The sequence below is a fragment of the Tachysurus fulvidraco genome, chromosome 14, assembly GCF_022655615.1.
Source record: "Tachysurus fulvidraco isolate hzauxx_2018 chromosome 14, HZAU_PFXX_2.0, whole genome shotgun sequence".
Lineage (NCBI taxonomy): Eukaryota > Metazoa > Chordata > Actinopteri > Siluriformes > Bagridae > Tachysurus > Tachysurus fulvidraco.
In genome coordinates, this window is record NC_062531.1 from 14,045,678 (window position 1) to 14,068,412 (window position 22,735).

At 34.5% G+C, this 22,735-nt stretch overlaps 2 protein-coding genes across 5 annotated transcripts; both read right to left on the reverse strand.

Annotated features, from left to right (window-relative positions):
* Positions 1-1,285: 1,285 nt before the first annotated feature.
* Positions 1,286-15,418, reverse strand: LOC113655893 (solute carrier family 12 member 2-like). The gene is made up of 26 exons (XM_027166736.2): positions 14,817-15,418; positions 13,886-14,008; positions 13,437-13,512; positions 13,244-13,339; positions 12,972-13,111; positions 12,739-12,849; positions 12,455-12,563; positions 12,186-12,313; positions 11,075-11,159; positions 10,818-10,969; positions 10,320-10,427; positions 9,633-9,756; positions 9,443-9,544; positions 9,027-9,182; positions 8,769-8,868; positions 8,351-8,462; positions 8,043-8,183; positions 7,776-7,882; positions 7,500-7,579; positions 7,261-7,401; positions 6,941-7,063; positions 6,678-6,789; positions 5,280-5,366; positions 5,056-5,191; positions 4,791-4,858; positions 1,286-1,977 (listed from the first exon to the last, which is right to left on the reverse strand). Exons 1-26 carry the CDS (start codon positions 15,288-15,290, stop codon positions 1,842-1,844), a joined length of 3,327 nt encoding a protein of 1,108 aa, XP_027022537.1. The 5' UTR covers positions 15,291-15,418; the 3' UTR covers positions 1,286-1,841.
* A 2,009-nt stretch (positions 15,419-17,427) lies between these two features.
* LOC113655938 (GRAM domain-containing protein 2B) lies at positions 17,428-21,797 on the reverse strand. Of its 4 annotated transcripts, XM_027166808.2 has the most exons (14): positions 21,584-21,795; positions 21,120-21,239; positions 20,873-20,960; positions 20,664-20,733; positions 20,369-20,472; positions 20,042-20,137; positions 19,895-19,966; positions 19,702-19,782; positions 19,492-19,606; positions 19,294-19,372; positions 19,081-19,185; positions 18,917-18,998; positions 18,783-18,825; positions 17,428-17,936 (listed from the first exon to the last, which is right to left on the reverse strand). In XM_027166808.2, the coding sequence occupies exons 1-13, from the start codon at positions 21,691-21,693 to the stop codon at positions 18,784-18,786; spliced, it is 1,164 nt and encodes a 387-aa protein (XP_027022609.1). In that variant the 5' UTR covers positions 21,694-21,795; the 3' UTR covers positions 17,428-17,936; position 18,783. The 4 variants fall into 4 exon arrangements, 3 of the variants coding, with proteins under 3 accessions (XP_027022609.1, XP_027022608.1, XP_047656141.1); XR_007137757.1 differs by having other exon boundaries at positions 17,428-18,825; positions 19,081-19,142; positions 21,584-21,796; XM_027166807.2 differs by having other exon boundaries at positions 17,428-18,825.
* Positions 21,798-22,735: the final 938 nt, after the last annotated feature.

Consider the following 22,735-nt stretch of genomic DNA (forward strand, 5'->3'; position numbering starts at 1 on the left):
GGCAACGCGGCTCACATATATACGAGACAGGGACAATCATACACAATGGGGAACAGGTGTGATGACCGGGGAGGAACAGACGTGGACAGGGCAATCACGTGACACAAACAAACACAAACGCACATGGCCACAAGTCTGCGCTGATCCCTAACGGATCTGCGCTGATCCCTGACAATGCATAACAGGATGGCACAATCATCAAACAAATCATAACAAATAAGAAAATAAGAAAATAATCCATGTTCAAAGGTTTGCATACCTTTAGTTCTTAATATTTGTTTATTGCCCCCTTTAGCTTCAATGATGGCATGCAGTCTTTTGTAATAATTGTGCATGAGTTCCTTAATTCTCCCAAGTGGTATAGCTGCACATTATTTTTTGCAAAATGCTTCCAACTTCTGTAAATATTTTGGTCGTCTTGCACAAACTGCACGTTTGAGATGTTTTTATGGTTGTGACTATAAAGTTCATTTGTGCTTAAGCACCTTCTAAGTAATTTGTAGGTTTTTGTTTTCAGTCCAAACAATTCTTCTGGCAGTAGTGGGTGAAATTGTTCTTGCTCTACCTGGCCATGGCTTAGTATCAACAGAACCTATTTATCACAGTTTCAACAATACTGACTTTCATTTTCAAGTGTTAAGATATCTTTTTATATTCTTTGCCTGCTTTATAAAGTTCAACTACCTTATTACGCAGGTCCATCAACAGTTCTTTTGTCTTCCCCATGGTGCAGTATCCAGCCAGTCAGTGCATCACCTAATGAGCTGAGAAGCTCACTGATTATTTATGCTCAGACACTAATTACAATTACAATGAGTCACAAGTGTGGAAACTTCCCTTTAGCCATTTAAACCTCTGTGTATCAACCTGTGTGTTTATAATGTGGCCAAACATTCAAGAATATGTAAACTTTAGGTTCTTCCAGTGATTACATTAGTTTTTAAAAAAGGAGTCAAACAACTATGTGAATTAATGACTTTGTGTGCCCACTATCATTAAATAAGAAAAATCTATGCGTATTATCTAATAAATGTAACCTAATGGCACAGTGCATGTAAATATTTACTGAAGCTTTCACATATAATTTATATTTAGGATGTGCAAAGGTGTTTTGTCTGTTAAGACATGATTATTTCTAGAATCCTCACTGCTCTTTAAGACTGTACTATTGACTATAGATTAAATTCTAAACACTGTTAGACATTAAACATGACCTTTAAATTATGCAGTAAAACTACAACATCACACAGAGGCAGAAATTTTGTTAAAATAAACACAATTATTTAATCAGTTCATTGTTGCAAACACAAAGCAATATCCATACAGCTGTGCTCTGTCTTGGAAAGAAACCATGATAGATATTTGTTATGCCTAGTCAGTACAAAATAGGTGAATCTGTTATAACTGTCAACTTACTGTCAAGTGCCATTGTAGGTATCAGGAACTGTGTGAAAACTATTAATGTAGCAATTGAATAATATAAATTATTACAAGAATGCAGACTATTTTCTACATATCAACCTGGAGAGAGTATAAACAAATAAAAATAATATTTTTTGTTCAAAATTGCATTAGTGTCAATAGATGTCCTTTGTAGTACTCTTATGCCAGTATGGGTCTTAAAATTGCTTCAAGACAGGATACTGATCAGCTCTTACCAAAAACCTTTCAAATGCCACCAAAGAAAAAATAAGAAAAACACTCCAAATGTCATATAGGTTTGTTGAACTGACTTCACATTTTAATCAAATAAAGATTTTGCAACACTGGACATAGTCAGCATGCACCATACTACAACACTACTGATTGTGATGGTATCCTCTCTTTGTGTAATGGTAATTTTATGAGTAGAAAGTAAGGACACTTTGATGGTTTCCTCTTACAAGCAGAATTGGTGGAAGACCATTAGACAGGGTTTCCAGCCAGCACATGTATAGGGCACTAGAGACTGTTCCTTTCCTGGCAAGTGGCATGCTCCTGTGAAAAAAAAAAAAGGTATACAATAATTAACTGTTTTGTTTATAATATATAGAAATATTTTCTACATATTCTACAGCTGTTAATCTTAATTGCTTGCACTGATTTCAACACACCATGAAGAGCATATAGCATTCGAAGGTGATAATATGGTGGACATAAATTCAGATCTGTTTTACAAGAGCCATAAGCCAAGTTGAAATTTAAAACATTGCATTGCACTGCATACACTTGTTAATCTGTAAGCTTTTTTTGATAAGCCTAATTAATAAACATGCCTGCTAATGGATAATCAGGGTTATCACTGAGAGATATTCACAAAAAATACTCTCTATTAATTGATACAGTCTTAGTAATAGCCTCTGGGGTGTTATTAATGAGTTTACCCTTAAAACAAGCATATACAGTGTACAGTGAAACCTTTTTAATTTAAAAACCCACTCACATTTTTGATAATTTGCTTAATATCCAAAGCATATTTTGAGATGTATCAGGATTGTTTTGCAATATCTTCACCATTTTCTTGTCACATTATTTAGAAAAGACTGAATTTAAATAAAATAAAAATAAATACTTCCTAGACCATGCTTCCGATTAAAATATGGCATGAAGTCTGGAAAGGAGCTAATGGCTAAGTAAAGAAATAGCTGACAAAGACAGTAAAATAATTTTGAACATTTGTCTGCTTCAGGTCTGGGGAACTGTAGGCTCTTTTATATATGTAGTAAAAGAGCCATGTACTCTGAATGTAAACTCCAATTTCTACCAATTTTGCAATAGTCAATATGCATACTTGAAAATGGGAAAAACCTTTGAACCCTTGGCCTCAACAAAGGTTTTCTCTCTCTCTCTCTCTCTCTCTCTCTCTCTCTCTCTCTCTCTCTCTCTCTCTCTCTCTCTCTCTCTCTCTGTGTCTCTCTCTCCCTCTCTGTGTCTCTCTCTCCCTCTGTGTGTGTGCATGTACACTTACTGAATTACAGGTAATAACTGGCAAGTTTTCTGTGTAAATGCTCCTATGAAGAATTTACAAATGAATCTGTTAAATCTCTGGCTTGAAAACATGGGCCCTTTACCGATTGATAAAACACAAATAACGTGTGATGCCTTTGACAAACTTTTAATATTACCAATATTAAAAGTTTGGGAACAAGTGCACAATGAAGGCTTTTCAAGTTTTTTAACCATTCTATTGTTACAAATGATTAAGATAATAGAAACCCTAAAAAAGGATTTTCTTCCAAATTAAGGTTAATTTTGTTAGCTGCTGGAAAGTTACGTTTGTGATCTGTATTTGCTATGGTTTCCAAGAGATCCCTATTTATTTATTTATTTATTTATTTATTTATTTGTTTGTTTGTTTGTTTGTTTGTTTGTTTGTTTGTTTGTTTGTTTGTTTGTTTGTTTGTTTGTTGTTTGTTTGTTTTGCTGTTTTTCTTAAACAGTGGCCTTATTTGAGAACATAATAAGATGAGTAAAGAAATAACTATCTATCTATCTATCTATCTATCTATCTATCTATCTATCTATCTATCTATCTATCTATCTATCTATCTATCTATCTATCTATCTATCTATCTATACATGCATTATACACATGATTATATATTGAATTGTTTGTTCAAATGTGTCATGTTCTACAGTAAGTTGTTTAACACACATGAATAGATATGAATAACAGAAAATGAAAGCTGAAATTCTGATCCAAATATCTTAAGCATACAGCAAAAATGTCAGCTTTATCTTAAGAATTGACAATCTCTACGATCTCCTCCTCCTAAGCCTTATTTAGAAATGCACTGCTTCAGGAAGTCTCTAGATTCTACAATACTAAGCTCTTCCAAAGGTTAACAGAGTTATCTGTGCAATATTCACAGCAGTTCTTACCAACCATGTTGGTATATGTCGCCTATGTGTTTGACACTGCCCCAGGAGAACCAGTGTATAAGCATGTATCTTTCAATCTTTCCAAAACATTGCATTCACTTTAGCAAGGGTCCTTTATTACACAAATTAGACAATTTGTATATAATTTTTACACAATTTGTATATACATTTTAGAAACAGTGTAATATTTACAGACTGCTCTTTTTCTTTGTTTCATCAACTCTTTGATTTAGTTTGTCCCCTGTCACATTCCTTTTAATGTGAACCTCTATACTGTACATGTGGATACAGCTTTTTTTCTGGGAGTATTGTCTGCTTAGATATTTAAATTGACTGAAGTTTAATTTTAGTATTCAGCCTAATTACTGATTTTGTTTTAACACTATTTACACAGCTTTATGTATATGACAATGTTTCGGAACAACAGCCACAGCAACAGACAATACTGCCTATTCAATAAATAAAGAAGATGAGGGTAATTTGTAATTCCTTTTTTCAGAATCAACACATTCAGAATGGAATAATGTGTAAGGATGAACATGCATAATATTTGATTGAAGTATTTAAAGATCGTGTCTTTATTCAGGTAACAACATGTTTTAATTTTTTGGCATGATCTATGTAATTGAATATCTTGAGTGGAGGATTTGTTTTTAGTCTGCTCCATTTGGGGTTGGTCATTCTGGATTATATAAATTTCTGGCTCTAAAATTTACTTAAAATTTGATGCAAATTAAAAATACTTTATAGCAACTGGCAACTTAGACACATACTGACAAATATTACATTATATATATATATATATATATATATATATATATATATATATATATATATATATATATATATATATGTATATATGTATATATATACATATATATATATATATATATATATATATATATATATATATATAAACAATTACTTACATGACGATGAGGTTTGCTGTGCTTGAGTGCTCCTTTAGCAATTCATTCAATCTTATTTGGCGATTTGTCTAATTTAAAAGCAAATTTATAAATATATAAATGTACAGAAATACAGATATGGCCATGTAACATTTATTGAAATCTGAAATGGCTTAATAACAAATGATTAGGTATTATAATGATTAACAACAGCAGGATTTAAACAAACAAGAAGAAATACAGAATAAATAAATCGTAATAAATAAGTCGTATCATTCAGCCTTACCTTGGCCTTGTACAATTCCAGTTCGTTATCAGTAATCCTCCACGGTTCCTCAATCTTCAACCTCTCAGCATCCTCCTGCTCCATATCATCCTCCTTCAGTCTGTACGGCTCAATCATCTCCAAAAATTTTTCTTTACTGAAATGAAAGTGTCATTAGACCACTGACTGGAAGCTACAAACAGTACAATTGTTTGTTCTGCATCACTGATTCAGTCTCAGCTTACTTGTGTTTCTGTGGCTTTATGTTGATATCTCCAAGTACATTAATGTCAGAGAAGTCAATCCTGAACTTGCTCAGTAATGTAGCCATTCTGGAATCAGAAACAGTGTTATTAACCAAGTTGAAATAAGTTACAATGTTCAAGTATGTGACAGGAATAACCAGAAATGCTATATTATAATGGTAATCTATATCTTGATAAAAAGAAAGCTTTGTATAAAAATTGTTTATGCCTAATAGGTCTAATGGTATTGGTAAATACACAACACTTTTCCTTTTCTTTGTTTTTTTAATTTTCTGAAAATATTAAAAATTCTCAAAATCTGGGCAGAATGGTGAGCTTTTTGTGTGTCGATTGAAGCAATGCCCATAATGGAAAATCCAATATATTGTTAAATACAATCATCCAACAGCGAGCACTGTTAGAAATAAATTATTAGAGTTAAACATTGGGTTTGTTAACATAAATAAGATGCCACCACACAGTTTGTGCAAAGTTGAAGTATACCCTAAACGGGACACCAATCCTCACATAAAATCATACCTAGGGGTAACAGGGAGAATATGCAAAGAAACTCCATACCTGAGCTCAGGATCAAACTCTGGACTCAGTAACTGTGAGCCAGCAACTACATAATACACTGTTTTTTATAATTCAGTGGAAAATGATTAACTGTAAGCATTATAGATATCACATTACATAGTCTCTTTAGATTCTCATCCTCAACAGGACTACTGATTGGAAGGTTATGAGTTTGAATCTCATGGCCACCAAGCTGCCATTCCTGGGCCCTTGAGCAAGGCCCTTAAATCGCTAATTGCTCAGCTGTATGCAGTAAATTAGATAAATGTAAGTTTCTATGGATAAGGGTGTCTGCCAACTGTTGTAAATGTAAAGTAACTCACTCTCAAAAAAAAAGATGTGGTACTGAGCAGAATCCTTTTTAATAATCAGTCTCCACTATTTTAAAGGAAGCAGGATAGAAGGTATTTACCAGTGATTCTTAGATAGTTGATGGATTTGATCAGTTTTCTTCTATTTTCTTCATATATTATTGGGAGAAATTTACATGAAAATCATTTTATTAGATTTGATTCTTCTGTTGTTTCAGGTAATTTATGAATCATTATGTATAGTTGTGCTTACAGGACTAGCACCCTATTAAGTCTATGTTTGCACTTTGCACAACGTGTTCCCAGAATGTTCTCCAAATCCACTGCAACCCTGGCCAGTTACTGAAGATGACTGAATAGTGAGACTTGCTTATATATATGAAGTGTGCCAATAATCATGGGGTTAACTAAATAATAGCTTTTATAACACTGATAACATAATATATGCATAACAGATACAACACTGCAATAGGTATAGCTTCTTATTATACATATTATTGCAACTTACGCTCTGCGGTCATGATCGATCCTGTTAATCTTTCCACCAATGAAGACACGAATCTTGCAATCGTTCCATTTTTTCTTGTTAGTTAGCAAATATGGTATCAGCAACGTCAACCCTAAAATAACAAGTTCATTTTCTCTTAACAATGCCAAATAAATAAACCAGTATTAAAGAATTTAATAAGCACTATTTTTTTTTTAGCTTTTTAGCTGTTAATATCTATTATTTTAAGTAATTCAATACCTTAACATGTTTCTTAAACCTACCTCCATCATCAAACAACCACCAGACATCGATGGTGCCCTTGCACTGTTTCTTTTTGAACTGCTGACTAGCAGCCAGCAGCTTTTCATCTGCAATGCTAAGCTGCATTGGCGTACTCTTGGTGTCTGAATGAATAACGAATAATATGAAAGTTAAATATACTTACAAGAAATAAACAGATATTTGACAGCTATAAACAGGTTCATCAAGATCATCCACATCTTTTTTTTTTTTTGTAACTGAGAATTTCTTTTACTGCAGTTGAGAAAGTAACTGTCAAAAAGTCTAATAAAGATCGATAGGCATTTCAGTGAGAGTTGACCTCTGATAATAAGGGGACTGCTTTGACCACTGGTAGTCCTAGATGATAGTTGCAACGAATCATCTGCATCTTTTCCGATGTTAATAGCCACCAACATCTCCTTCATCCCAGGAGCTTTCTCAGTTGAAGACAGAAATTCATCTGTTTGAAGGTCAGAATAAACCAATGTTAAAGGAATTGGATTAAAATATTCAATGTTTTTGTGTCTATAAATATTATTAGTTAAGTAAGGTGTGTACCTTGGCTTTGAATATGGGAAATGTCTAAACCCTCCTTCAGCCTTAAAATGACCACACCAAACTGTAGGTCAAAAGCATCACTAAAACAAATAAGGAAAATATCAATTATTTAAAGACATATAAATGAAATATTTACAGATGAATTGTATCAGTAAATCTTTTCATCAATCGTCATCATAAATCGTTTCATTGATTTTGATCTTCTATTAAAGCCTTTATCTAAATTCCAAATAAACAACAAAATAAAGCAAACTAAAAAAAAATGTAATTACTTACTGAATTGTGTTGATATATATTTCTACATCTTTCATGTCACCATCCCTCCAGTTGTTTTTAAATCCAAGTATCATTGTGTTTGGCTTTAGACGACCCAAACCAGAAGCCTTAGAATAAAAACAAAGTTGCTTTATAATTACTCAGTGAACAGGAACAGTTTGTGTAGGTAGAATATAACATTTCTAGTGCCTGGGGACCTGTGGACAGTGATCAATTCTGAGCTGTTCAGCAATAACATTTAAATTTCCGATCAACATAAAAACATACTTGTAACAGATGTTGGGCTCCTTGTCTAAGGTCCTCAGCAAACACCGGAGTATAAAAAGCCTTGATCTGTTTTTTAAGAAGCCAACGTTGATAACGCACCTGGTCATTCATAATCTCCTTATAGTTTGGCCTTCGGGAAGCCTTAACAGCAACCAAAAGAAGGAAATCTTAATGTGCTTCAATCTATGAGGAAGATACTGTATGTCTATGAGTAACATTAAACATTGAGAGTAACAATTAATAAAATGAAAAAGTTAACAATTAACAAGTTAACAAAATCAAGGTTTCAAATTATTTTTGGTGCCTACCGTACGAATGTGGCCACAGACCATTAGGCCCATTTTTTTGGTGAAAGCATGTACTAGATGAAGTAGTGCTGGCCTTGAATTTGGGGCACCAATCATTACAAGACACTGAGGTCTAGTGGAAAATTTATGAAAACATAATTGTTGGTGTGTCTTTACTATTTATTTTATCACAAACAATATACAACCTAAAACTTAACATACAGTATCTAAAATAACTACACACAGTCAATAATGTCTAAACCGCTGGCCACAAAAGTGAGTACACCCCTAAGTGAAAATGCACTGAGTTATTTTGATGGGACATTCACAAAGTGTCATTTCTTCAGTTTTGTGAAATAAAAAGATATAATAAAATATTTACAAAAATGTCAGGGGTGTACTCACTTCTGTGAGATACTGTATATAGAAATATGATCACCTGAAGTTCTTAATATGATCCTCTACACCAGTAAGATGCAGAGAGTGTGACAGTGCCTGGTTGTACATGAGAGCTTGTGTGGATGAGCCCCAGTTTACATCTATGGTAGAGAAAGCCTTATTAAATATCTGACTATTTTATATTTAGATACATAAATTAATATTAACATTCATCTGATGAGATATATAAAAGAGTTGCATACATTTCCTAGCTTTTATAGAATGCCTTCATAATGGCCACTAATGGCAGGAGGAATACCTGGTTTCTTGTAGCTGACATAAATGTAGAGTGCCAGGACAATGACATTGGTAAGGAGTGCAGCCCACCAGTTGATTACAAACATAACCACACAGCACAGCACAGCTCCAGCCATTGATACCCACTTATTGTAGTATTTAAAACTCGGACGCCATCCTGATTGATTTATGTTAAGGGTAAAAGAACACGGAAATAAGTCACAGTCATAATAAAAGTGAAAAGGGTGTTTAAACCCTAATCTGTTTTTTGACAGGTGCTACAACATAGCCTTTAATGCTAAAAGACCACATATGTACTTTCACATACTATAAACCTAAACTTAACATTTAACTAGTACTTAAAACTAGTCCTAGGACAGCATTTTAATTACAAATTTTTAGAAGATATCCTTAAGATATTTCCTTTATTGCACTCACCTGGGGAGTTAGCCAAAGATGCATGGAAGACAGAGAAATTGATCAAGGCATAAGAGGCCAAGAAAAAGTTGGAAATGATGGGAGCGATAACATTTAGCTCAGCTAAATAAACAGTGACACACAACAGTCAGATCAATTAGTCCATCATGAACCATAAACAATAATATTACACCAATATATTTGAGCTTACCAATTAGTATAAAAGCCAGACCAATGATGAATGTTAGGACATAGCCACGCAGGGGTTCATTGTTCTTTCCATAGCCTTTGGCAAAAACCTGTAAGCCTGGGTAGATGTTATCCTTACACAAAGCCTACAAGGGAACATATAATTCCATAATCTTAATTTAAAGAAAATCAGAAAGGTTGTTTTAAAAAAACAAAACAAAACAAAAAAAACATGTCATGTGTTTACATTTTTAACAAGCAGGCTTGGAAAAGCATAACTACATGGTGACACCATCTTACTATGCATGGGATATTACTGCTTTTGCAGAATCAGTTTTAATCGAATGTGTTCTTTGCCACAAAATGAATGCCCACATAATACCATGACTGTATTAGTTTCATAGTTGCTCTGTAGTTTGTAACAATATGTACAAGACAACAATTCTGAGTGTTATTATTATTGTTTTATTGATCTACATGGACTGAAGGACCTGAAAAAGATGTGAAGTAAAATCAAAGTTGGGATGTCAAGGCTCTATTCAAGGGTTGCAGCTGCCAGTACATACTACTTATCTAGTCATTTCCCTGCTTGTTAATAACTAACATAAATATCTTGCCATGAAAATGTTTCATATCTCACAAAGTGCACCTAAATAATGTTGTGTGTATATTTGCAGGTGTGTGTATACACGATGAAAGATGATGTCACCTGAAACACTTTTGGAGCACTGACTAAAGATGCAAGAGCAGATGAGAGAGTTGCAGAGAAGATTCCAGCACTGATAAGTGGTCCAAAAACAGACACCAAACTCATTACCTATTCAAAACAAAACAGTGTAACAGAAACATTTATTAAGTAAATGAACAAAGTGGTTCTGACTACAATCTAATTATAGGCAGTCTATAATAAACAGTAAACCATAACTGTTTATACACATCTCATATATTGTCGGTGAAAAGCAATTGGCATTTGACGTTTGGTCTAGACATACACAGATCACCAGTTTTTGGTACTGCTATCACTAGCCTCAATGAAGATGCCTATCACTAGATAAATTCATATTTGTATGTGGATTGTGACTACCTTATAAACAACCATTATTTATTTCCTACTGATTATATCACTTAATAAAGCAAATAAATATAAAAATAAAAATATTTTTTCCTTATTTAGTGAATTGGTATAGACAGGTAAATACAATTGTACCTGGAAATCATTTTGTAACCCGTACTTGCAGCCCCCTTCCTTGCAAATGGAGAAGTCATAGCCAAGTGTACAAGCTGCATCTGTGCAGTTCTCAAGAGAGCCTACGATGGTGTCATTAGCATCACCTGTTGCATCGCGTACAATGCACGAACCTCAAAAGAGAGATTAACAAAGGTCAAAATATAACAAGGGTTTTTTTTTTTTTTAAAAAAACATAACCAGTAGCTATTAAGAGAAAAAATCCTAATATATATTACCATTAGACACAGCAATTCCAATATACACAATCCCAGTAATGAGAATAGCCAGTAAGGTTCCCTTTGGAATGGCAGTTTGTGGATCCTATAAAGGCACAACAATTCCAATAACAAGTTAAAATCACTTTTCCCACTTAAAATCACTTTTCTCACAGTGGTAGTAGAGTTAATTAAAAAATTGTATTATATATATATATTGCAATCCCTGACTAATTCCTGTCAGTGCATTAATTTGTAGCTTTGTTTTTTGTTGTTGATTTAACAAATCCTTTAAAAGCAAACTGCTGACTATTACTGATCCAAACAGGTTGTTTCATTGTATTGTAAGATCCAAAGGCATTAAAGAATGTTCTTATGCTCCTTATCCTAGTCACACAGTATTTCCAATCCAAGAAATATTTATTACCGGAATTTGCTGGCAGTTAGCAGTTATCACTAATCAGAGACACTAGTCTTTCTATGGAGACCATGTATTATAACTTCTGACTTTTTCTTTTTTTCCCCCAAAATAAGAAATGACTAAAACAAATATAGTTCTGGGTTGCAGGGTTCGCTTCCAGTTTTCACTTTGGGTTTTGGCTTCATAAGCACAGCACACCATTGCTCTAATGCTCTAAGTAGCATTCGTTTATGCTACATACCGACCCTTGCTATTGTATTGATTGCCACATTTGTACTCTGAAATTTGTCCTTTTTGGATTTGCCCCTTTGCTGGTCTGTTTGTTATGCTGACTGCTTTTCTTTCTGTGCCTGACATCTTGCCTGTTTTTGACCCTGTCTTAACTACTGTTTTGGATTTGTTTGTCTGCTGTTTTTCTCATTAAATTCTACCTGTACCAAAAATAGATCCTATGGGTACTTGATTACACACTGTATACGACATTTGTAATTAAAGATTTTCTTGTTTGTTTAATGAAATTCTATGTTTGCTTTGTCCTTATTTTTGTCTCTTTGGATCTTCATATATAAAATTAAAGAAGAAATCTATTGTCAAATTTTACTAATTAATTGTGCGTTTGTTCTTGAAGGTGTGAATACGCAAGGATACAAGTAGCCATGATTCCTTTTTACTACCCACTTTTCTATAACATCAAAGGAAACCCAAGCTTACTAATAGATCCCCTGAGATATTAGCTCCTGCTAATATGCCAGTTGCAGCAGGAAAGAAGATGGCAAAAACAGAGAAAAATGTTTCCTCATCTCTGAAATCTGGTCCAATGTTCTCCATCATAATTGCAGCTGAGAGAAATATGAAAAAAAAATTAGCTGAGCTTTTGTAATATTTTTTGCATTGTACAAATCTAACTTCTATTTAAAGTGGCATGAAAATTATGCCATATATCAGTTTACCAATTATAATCAAAGTAAAATTGTCCTAACCATTATAACCAAAAAAGCCTTTGGGCTCTTTTGATTCCATGGGGATGAATGAACCAATGAAGTAGTTAAACACTGCTGCCACAAGAATTATCAACAGCACAATCTGGGCCTGTGAAAATAACCATCAATCAAGCTATGATTAAAATCTTTAAGATGCTTACTAGATTTGGGTCAGATTATGTGATGACTAAATGAAAATAGAATGCCATGACTGCTCAGATACAGTTTTGTGATAGACCCAATTTTATAATGCCATTAAAAACCTGTAGTATGCTCATCAGTACCTTAGCCTCCCATTCCATTCCTGCCATAGATATGCCAAGCAGCAAGATGATGGTAAGGGTGCCAACTATACGGATGTCATTGATCTCATCTGTGATGAGAGCATCTACACTCTGCCAAAACAAATTGATCATTAAATAATCACAGATGCATTCATCATAACATTCATCACTAGACTAATCAGGGGAATTACTAACCACTGCATTCATCTATCTCAATATTGTAGCATACTCACATCAAGGAGCTCTACCACAGTTTCAGCAAAACCCACAACATACATGGCAACAGCAACAGCATTTGCAAAGGCAAAAATGAGGCCAATGGATCCACCAAACTCTGGACCCAAACTCCTAGATATCAAGTAATATGCCCCACCTGTAAAGACGATAATTTATAAGACTCCAGCTCATGTTAACGTATAACATCTAGAATATACATACAGAATCATTTACATATTTCACACTAACTGTATATGTATAAACATGTCTAAGGCAAAACTATTCTAACCTCCTCGCACAAAGCCATTGGTGGCTATTGCTGAAGTGGAAAGACCAGTGATAGTAGTCACCAAAACTGCTATTAAAATGATAGCACATGACAGAGCTAGGGATAGAAGAAAAAATGTTTTTCAGATTTGGCTTTTTGTAATTTGACATTTAATAATTATAGACTGAATGCCTTTAGTCTTTCAAAAGGTTACCAATGCCAGCTTGGCCAACAATCCATGACATACGAATGAAGAGCATCACTCCCCAGATGTTCAGCATACATCGTACCTGTGGAGATCACAGATAAATGTCCCATGTATTTACGCAACAAAAATAAAAGTGTAATACATCATTTGTTGATTACTAATACTACATTAGTATTTCTTCACTCATTATTGCTTGCTGGCACTGTTATATGCACTGGAAGCTCGGCATGTATGGCTGTGTACTAGTGACAAGAATGCTGTGAGTTTAACTGCAAGGACGGTCAGACAGCCATTGCTGGGCCCTTGAATGGGCTGTACTTTGCTTCACGTGTATGTTTAGCTGGCTAAAGTGTCTGCAAACTATGGTTATTCTGAAGCCTATTCTTTAACTTTGAAGATGGAATCTTCGGAGTGCAAATTATATCCAGGATATAATTACTATAATTGCTACTAACGAGGACACCCTTTATCCAACCAAACTTCACTGTGCCGCCCTTTGACTCAGTCGCATCCTTTAATGCAGCAGCATCTGCAGCTGCCAGCTCTTCCCCATATGCTAAGCCATCCTCAAAGGGTTCCTGTGGATAAGGAAAGGAAACTTTAAACACCAGTTTAATATAGCTTGAAATGAAAATAGCTCTAATAAAATAGAAGCATTATTAAGTTATGCCAAATGCAGTTTGTTCTTGACATCAAGTGCAATTATTATGAGTTTAGAGACAAAAAATGTTTTACAGGATAATCTGTATGCCAACAACAATATTGTGTATAAATCTTACATCAGTGTTTTGTGCTGTTTACTAAACAGTATGTGCTTGCCTTGTATGTGTAGAATATGTCACATCAAGTCAAGTCATGTGATAACATGCCACCCTAAACAAGTCACATTATCTCCCCAGGAGGGCACTGCAGCTGGCCAAAGCAAGGAGACACTAGGCCATTGACATGGACGATGGTTAAACATAGGGTTATTGTAATGGGTCCCTGTGTTCTGGCCAAACATCCATGGTGCTGCATGGAGTGGGCTTGGGAAGAAAGACCATTGTCTAAAGACAAGTGTGTGGGTAAGGTCTCTGACATCACACAGCCCATTCAGTTAGGAACAAACATGCCGGGCAATATAAGAAAGAAAACACCTACATAACTGAAATCCTGAAGTGGTCATATTTAGATTTATTTATGTGTAGGTATATACATAATAGGTATATAGGTGTGTATATATAACAGCAGATATTATTTTTCATTAGACTAATGAAATAAGAGGAAGACAATAAAGGCAAGTTTCTGAAGGTTACTTTATACCAATCATAAATGAAATCAATAATAAGAAAGTAAATAAAGTTGATGAAAACAAATTAGAGACTTTGAGCAGGTCAAATTTCTTACTTTATCAAGCTCATCATGAAGTTCGGATAGCGATGGCCGAATAAGCTTCTCTCCAAGAGTCGCCTGGGTTTGCCGGTAAAAATCGATATTTGGTACCGCATCGATGGTGTTATGGCCGAAGGTTCGCAGATAATATGTGCTGGAGTGTGTGTCAGAAAAATGGCTAAGACCTCCTGCTGAGGCTTCGCTGCGCACCGTGTCGCCATCAAACGGCACATCTGATGCTCCATCTGCAGAAGCGCCTGATGGATCCAAAAAGTTCACGACGCGAAATCGACCTTTAGCCTCATCTCCACTTCCAGCAGATCCCTCCGATGTTCTACCAGATCTCGGTACTGGTGGAGTTTTTGGTGCTCCACTCGCAGCAGCAGCCGCCTCTGCTACGCGATCCACCTGAAACCGGCTCTGAGAAGTTCCAGTGGACTTCAGAGAAGGTTTCTGGCCTGGCGGAGGTGATGATGGTGCATCTGACATCGTGATGCAGTCTGTTTAGATTGCACTAGTGGTTACTTCTGGCGCACGCTGTGCTGAATGACCTAAACGCAGGGATTTGGTGGAACGCGTTTACTCGCGCGCGCATCCTCACGCTGCGAAGGACGTAATTCATGAGCTCGTGACTCATCAAGCTTGCACTCATCTACAGACTGCAGATTCAAAGTGAACATTTCAACAAGTGCACAAACGGCAACATTACCCCATAACTTTAAATTCCAAATTCAACTAAATGTAATCACCATATTACTTAAACAGAACCCAAAGTAACATAAAGTTGTTGTTTTTTACATGTTAAACACTTTATCTAGAAAATTTAGCTGTCCTTATTAGCCAGACTGTGCAGCTTAAACGTCTTAAAAGTGATCACAGGACAAATAAATGGAATTTATATAGCAGGATTTATTCAATTATTAAACACACCTTTTCCCCACAAAGGTACTGAGCACAAGCCTAATCTCGAGGCACTGAGCACAAGCTTAATGCTGTGCTCACTTCACTGGTGTGAACTATATGAACATCTTCAAAGATATTTCTATATTGAAATGGCTAAAGAAAGAAAAATGAGATCCGTTAAATGTTTCCCACATTCTCTAACCTTTGCATTCGCAAGTCACAGAAAAACAATTGTTTTTTGTACAGAGGGATGATGGCACAGATCCCCATTACCATAGAGCACAACACTCCCTTTCACTGTGTGCAAAACAGAATTGAAACAGATCCTTGATAGATATATTGTAATGTATATGAATAAATATTAATATATACTGCTTTGATTTGTGACAAAACAATGGATTCTTGAAATAGACGGCACAGTGAGAGAGAGGTAGAATTCAAGTGCAGACTTGGGGAAAAAAGTAGACATAAATACAATCATCAAAACTAAACAGACAGGCAATCAGCAACAAAAATAGACAAACAGGAAAAAGGCATCAATAAAATTGCAATCATGAAGAAGGCAAGACAGTTGTCTTTGCAATTGTCAGGTGTGACAATCACAAAGTCTAGCCAGTCCAGCTAACTGAGGGTGCTCTCAGAGAAAGTCCTGCATGGTTGAGAATGTCAGCTGATGCCAACCAGAACATTTCTCAAGGCAATTAGCTGTCCTAGACCTCCAAATAGTAAAGGTAATTTCACTTTCACAGGAAAATAGGCTTGTCATGGGTAAAGAATAGGTTTTTAGGAGAGTTTCAGTATTTTGATCAATAAACTTCAGACTAAATTCTCTGAATGGAGTTTCAGTCACTGCTTACATGTATACAAACAACCTCTTTGTTCTGGTCACAAGTGAAGACAACGTCAACAATCAGTGTGGGCCTTCTGATGCCTGACGACTTGCTGAACGCATACATGTGCTGCTGCCTGTCTGCTTACTGTGCATTATTCACTAATATACAGTTTGTACAACTTGTCCCTCAAACATAGAAGCATCATGTCTGATAACCAAGGATGCACATTTGAACCCATAATTAAAGCATTCCACATATGATCAAGCATACATTAATATTAAGTAACTTAGATGCATGACAAAAGAGTTACAGTAAGTTGGATTCAGGTAGTCCTTAGTGACTGAATATTTGCTGAAAAACGCTTCTGTTTAAAGGCAGCTACTGTAGGTAATTGGAGTAAAGGGCTAAGTCTGTAAGATGTGTTCTAGTCACAGGAAGTGTTTTAGATTGAGCACAGGAATTTGTCATTTCTCTCACCATTTTGATTTAATGTTGGCCACCAGAACTTGTTCTTAACACCATCTGTCCATCTGTATTCTTTACATTCCAGGGTGCCCAGATGTCAGCAAGGTAATGCCATTGCAGTACTCTTGTTGCAGGTAAATATACCTGTTCTAGAGAGCAACATTTAAGAGCAGGTTCTACTGAAGTGGCTTGTGTATATATTTTGTCCATCATTTTGATGGCTAGCAGTCCATGTGCCTTTTTACATTGTTTCCTTGTGTATTCAGAGGCATTTGTGACAACCATAAATGGTTGTGCCAAGTAAATAGGATGTAATATGGAAGTACCTACAAAGTGTCTCTCCAAAGAATTTCAATGCAGCCTCCAACAATCAGCTTTCTGGGTTTGTTTTTGAACTGGTGGGTTTATAATGTAACCACATATAATTGTATAAAATAATATTTTATTATGTGTTATTTTTAAAATGTATAAAATTTTAGGCAATAAACTACTGTATTTCTTTGAAAAATTAGGCTTAATCTGTCCGGCAGCAGGGATGGACACAAGAGCAGGTATAAACAGCTTCAATTAATAAGCTTCAAATCACAAAACACAAAACAGGAAACAGGCAATAGTCAGGTGACAAACAGTGTGAACAAATTTAAGACAAGGATCAAAAACCAGGAAAAAAAAAAACAGAAAAATTCAGCATATCAGTATTAATATATCTAAAGGCTTGTTAATGACTAGTAACAAGGAGACAGAGTACAGTATATACTTCACAGTGAACTGTTGGGTTGTGTGTGTACTTTTGTGTGGTTCATGACTGAGTTCAGTTAGAACATGATTAGAAGGATGGTGAAAGTCCATGTGTGCTGGGAGTTGTGTTGTGGTGACCATGTTTGTAGGTGGGTTGTGTTCCTTCTGATAGTGTGGCCCTGTTTCTGGCTTTGACCTGACAGAATTAAAATATTGGCATTACAGATAAAATTATAAGGTATTTACAGAAGCTGTGACATAGTACAAAAATATATGATGTCTTCAACATGCACATTTTATGATAAGTGATTAAATGGAAAAAAAAAAGTTACAGGCAATAATATCAGCATTTTATACTACATTATATTAGCATTTCTCCATACATCTGTAATGCTTTATAACTGAACCTCGACAATAGCGTTAGATTCACTAATGTATTTTAATGTGGCATCTACAATTTTTCATATAGTGACCAATTTAACTTTACTTTAAAGTTACTAGCAAGCTCAGTTTGTATTTGTAGATATATATGGATGCATTTGTTTTACAGTTTTAGTTTTCCACCCAGTTGCCATTATCATGTTCAGAACTGAGACTTCACTGAGATGAACGAAGTGGCTCAGCTAAGAGGTGAGATATTTTAAATTTGATGATGCATTTTAATTTCTGGTCACTCTGGTTTATCATTGTGCTTTTCTAGCACATGCAAGGATAAAATAAATGTTTTTTGTTGTTTCAACCTAAGCGTTTCAAACCATTTTTGTTGAAGTACAGAATTTAACCCACTTCTGCCATGTTTTCCATGAGAGAATAGGAAATGAATAATAACACAACAGAATTGCTACTTAGGTGGTATTCTGAGAGTACAGAGTATTCCAGGCTTGTTAAGAATTAAAACTGAGCCTTATTTTATTATGTCCAGGGAAACACTGCCCATGATCTATAGTCCTATCTTGGCTAAAACTTGTACAAAACAGTGACTGGTACACAAGGTAAAGATCTCAACCCCTTGTGGTGACTTAGATCTGAGGAATAAACATACATCACTTAGTTTCATCCAATAGTTTCTTTAGGCCTCTCTGAATCTGTAGAGCAAAGAAAGATTACTCATATTAGCACACACCATGCGGTTTAAGGAGAAGCAGTCTCTTTCAGATGGTCCAGTAAGTACAGTACCTTTTCCAGCTTCACAAGATTAATGGACACAGCAGAGTAGATGCTAGAAGTATCCTCAGAGAATATACAGTTATATTCATCTCTGTAATTGACATATACCAATGGATCAAGAAATTTTTATTTCATCCTAATAAAAGAACCGGGCATTGATGGAATTTTCTTACCTAGAATGTGTCAATTCAGCCATAGAGCCTATAGAATTCAGTCTCTTTTCCAAATATATGATCTTGTAAGCCATGTAACATGAAGACATAATCAAAATGCAGATTCTGTAAGAAATTAGAACCAAAAACTAACCTTTTTTTTGTATTTTTTTAAATATTTTTGTCAACTTTATATATTTGAACAACACAGAATAACAAAGATAAATTACTCACAGAAATAGGTACACCATCAGAAGAACATTAAACAAGCTTGGTCTCTGTGTTTTACTGTCAAAAACATTCCGTTTGTGTTCTTTAGGATGGACAAAAATACTTTTTGTCAATCGAGTAATGTTGTTATATAATAAAAAATATAGTCACAGACTACATATTCCATCAATATTTTAAAGAGACCTAAGGAAATAAACTAACCTGCAATTTTCTTATATAACGGTGATTCTGGAGAGTCTGAGCTACTGCTATATCCGATTTCTTGTCTTCTTTGATCCACTGGGCCATCCAAATCTGACAAATCTGCTGCATAATTCTGCCAGTTCCAAAAGCAAGATCAACTGTGTGATCTTAAATATGACAAATACAGAGTGAAATTTAAGACTTCTAGAAAAAGTGGTGCTTAGTTACCATGGGAAGTGTGGAAGGTGACACTGTATAATTGCCATCTGCAGAGGAATGGGGAACAGGGTTGTTTCCCAGACACTTGTCCTGTGACAAAATAAACACAAGATGTAAGCCGTTTTTATGATTAAATTAACTTGCGGTGTATTACATGCAATGACTAAAATTAATTTTAAACTATACTGTGTCAGGCACTCACATCCAAATTGGAGCACACTGACATCAAAATCTTGTATGTTGTGTCTCGGGACAGGAATGACACAAAAACATACTGTAAAACCATTAAAACCTTCATTAAAATTCAGTGCGCACTGGCTGTTTAATACTCAAATGAAATCAATCTTACCCTTTCAAGTGCTGTGGCAATAATCAATGCATTTGGTACCAAGATTGCAGTTTTAGTTTTCTTTATTACTGATACAGATATAACTGGAATGGCAATCTGGAACAGATTAGGTTATAGGTTATTAGGTTATTAGGTTATAGGTTAGGTTATTAGGTTATCGAGTTAGGTTATAGTTAAAAATATTGACGTACAGTATACAATAAGAAAAAAATAACACAGGGTTAAAAATGGTCACATTTCTTTCGGTAAACTAAATGTAAAACAAACGAACATTATGATAACATTTGTTTCAGTATTTTTACATATCTGTAAATGGTATTTGAATACCTTTGTGTCTTTACCAAAAACTTTGGAGTAGAAACAGATCCAGTTATCAGACACAAAAAGTCTCCCTTGGTAAAGAATATCTTTCTGCAATGCACATGTGTAACCTATGGACAAAATACATGCTAAACACTGAATATAAACAATTTTACATAAAAAAATTTTACTAGGTTAAAAATAGATATTTATATTTATTTAAGTGCTAAAATGATCTGAATATCACAGACAACATGAAAACAAAGCAAGTCGTTTACTTTGTACTTATTCATACTATTAATTGTTAATACTGTTTGCTTACTTTGTTTCAGCAACTCATTTTCACTAATATCTTTGAAAAGTTTGTGGTATTGGGCATTTGTTCGATGAAACTGAAACAGAGGAAAATACCATCAACCAACACAACTTACTTTGACAAAAAAGTGCATCTGCTTGTTTATTATAATTAAAAAAACTTAATTAAACTTAATTAAACCATGTTCACCATAATTTATACAAATAGTCACTAACATGGCAGCTGTGCTGCTTCTTCCTTTCAGTCTTTGACTCAATGTCACATTGGACATGTGACAATAATGAGGGATCAAATGTTTTGGACCTGCACCAAAAAATCAAAAAGAAAATAAAACAAATAATTGTATATGTGTTGTTACAAGTCATGATATATAAAGTTTTAAACATTATGTCACATAACCAGTCAACTACATTAGATTAAAATAGTTGCTTATTGAAAATAGTATAGTCATGCAGACTTTACCTAATTAGTGTTGGTTTTCCTCTTCTTTCCAAGATTTCAGATGGACTGTCCATTGATAGGGACATGTTTGATTTCATTATTCTCCTTGAGTTCTCCTCTCTCCCATTTTCAGTATTATGACTTACAAAAAAACCCCACCAGAAATTGTAACAAATAAAAATAATAGTAAAAAAAATTAATAAAATCATGTTTAAAAATGGAAAAGTAACAGCTTGCATTAAACGTAACTTTGCATATTAATTATTAATTTTATTACATTTATGTTTAAATGTCTTGTAGTATCTGCTCCTAGTATCTGCTCCCCATTTCAAATTAGCTCTCAGGAATCTAATAAATTGTAGTGACTTGATCAGAATGACATTGTTGTTAATTATGTTAGCTTTTTCTTGTGAAATCTATTAATTTTACCTATAATACATCTATAAAAATATAGGCATGTAAAAGTAAACACAACATGAACTTACCATTGCAGCACATGCTCGTTAAGTTGACTGGGTAAAACAGGACATGTTGGTCTGTCAGTATTGCTGCTGCTTCTGAGGACAGCGTCATCACAACCAAAAGGTTTTTCCATCTAAAAATGTCTAAAATAATTCTTGTCCCTTGACAAAACTATTTGCAAAGCTTCGTCTGTATTGTCAGATTTTAGTCATCGAGGAGGTCTCTGACCCAAACACAGTCAGTTAATAAGTGATTTGTTTGCTTCTCTAAAACTACAAACACTGATGTGGCTACTGTGGGTAAAGGTTACAATTCTTAATGTTGTTGATGTTCCATTACATTCGTAGAGATATAAACAATTATTACGTTCTCCAAGATGGAAAATGTTTACCTCTTGGAGGATTTCCATAATTTTCTGCAAACCTTTGAACAGTGCAAATCACATCATACATAAGTCAACAAGGCCGTTTACCATCTGTTATACAGTATGTCAATTGATAAAAACATCTGATTCTAGAAAAGCTGTTTTTCCTAAACCACAAAAAGTGTTTAACCCACACATTGAAATCGTGTGAGATACAATGTGCTTGTGTTCAAGATTATGCCAGGTGTTTTAAATAATTAACTTTAAAAAAAAAATACAACTTTATTGTCATTGCATAGTACTGGTACACAGCAACGAAATTTGGCATCTACCAGAGTGCAAAGAGTAGCAATTGTGCAAATAGACAAGTGCAAATAAATATGTGTCATATGTACAGCATGTGATATATAGGTATATATGTAAACATGTGTACAGTGAATAAATATAAAGGCTATAGCAGTGAAGAGATGTGTGGACATTGTTGAAAAGTACAAGTAAATGGTTCTAAGGCTATGACATTGAAAAAAAGTATGTAGACACTGTTGTAAAGGAACAAGAAGTATAAGGTTGTGGCATAAAAATGTGCGAGCTGAATAAACAAGTTCACTATATATATATATATATATATATATATATATATATATATATATATATATATATATATATATATATATATGGGCAATTAATATATATCTGAATGTGAAATATTAGACTGCACAGTAAGGTATATATAGATACACATAAATAAATTAGTGCTGATGTATGGTGTATGTAAGGCACAATATGTGTAGAGAATGAGGAGTATAAACAA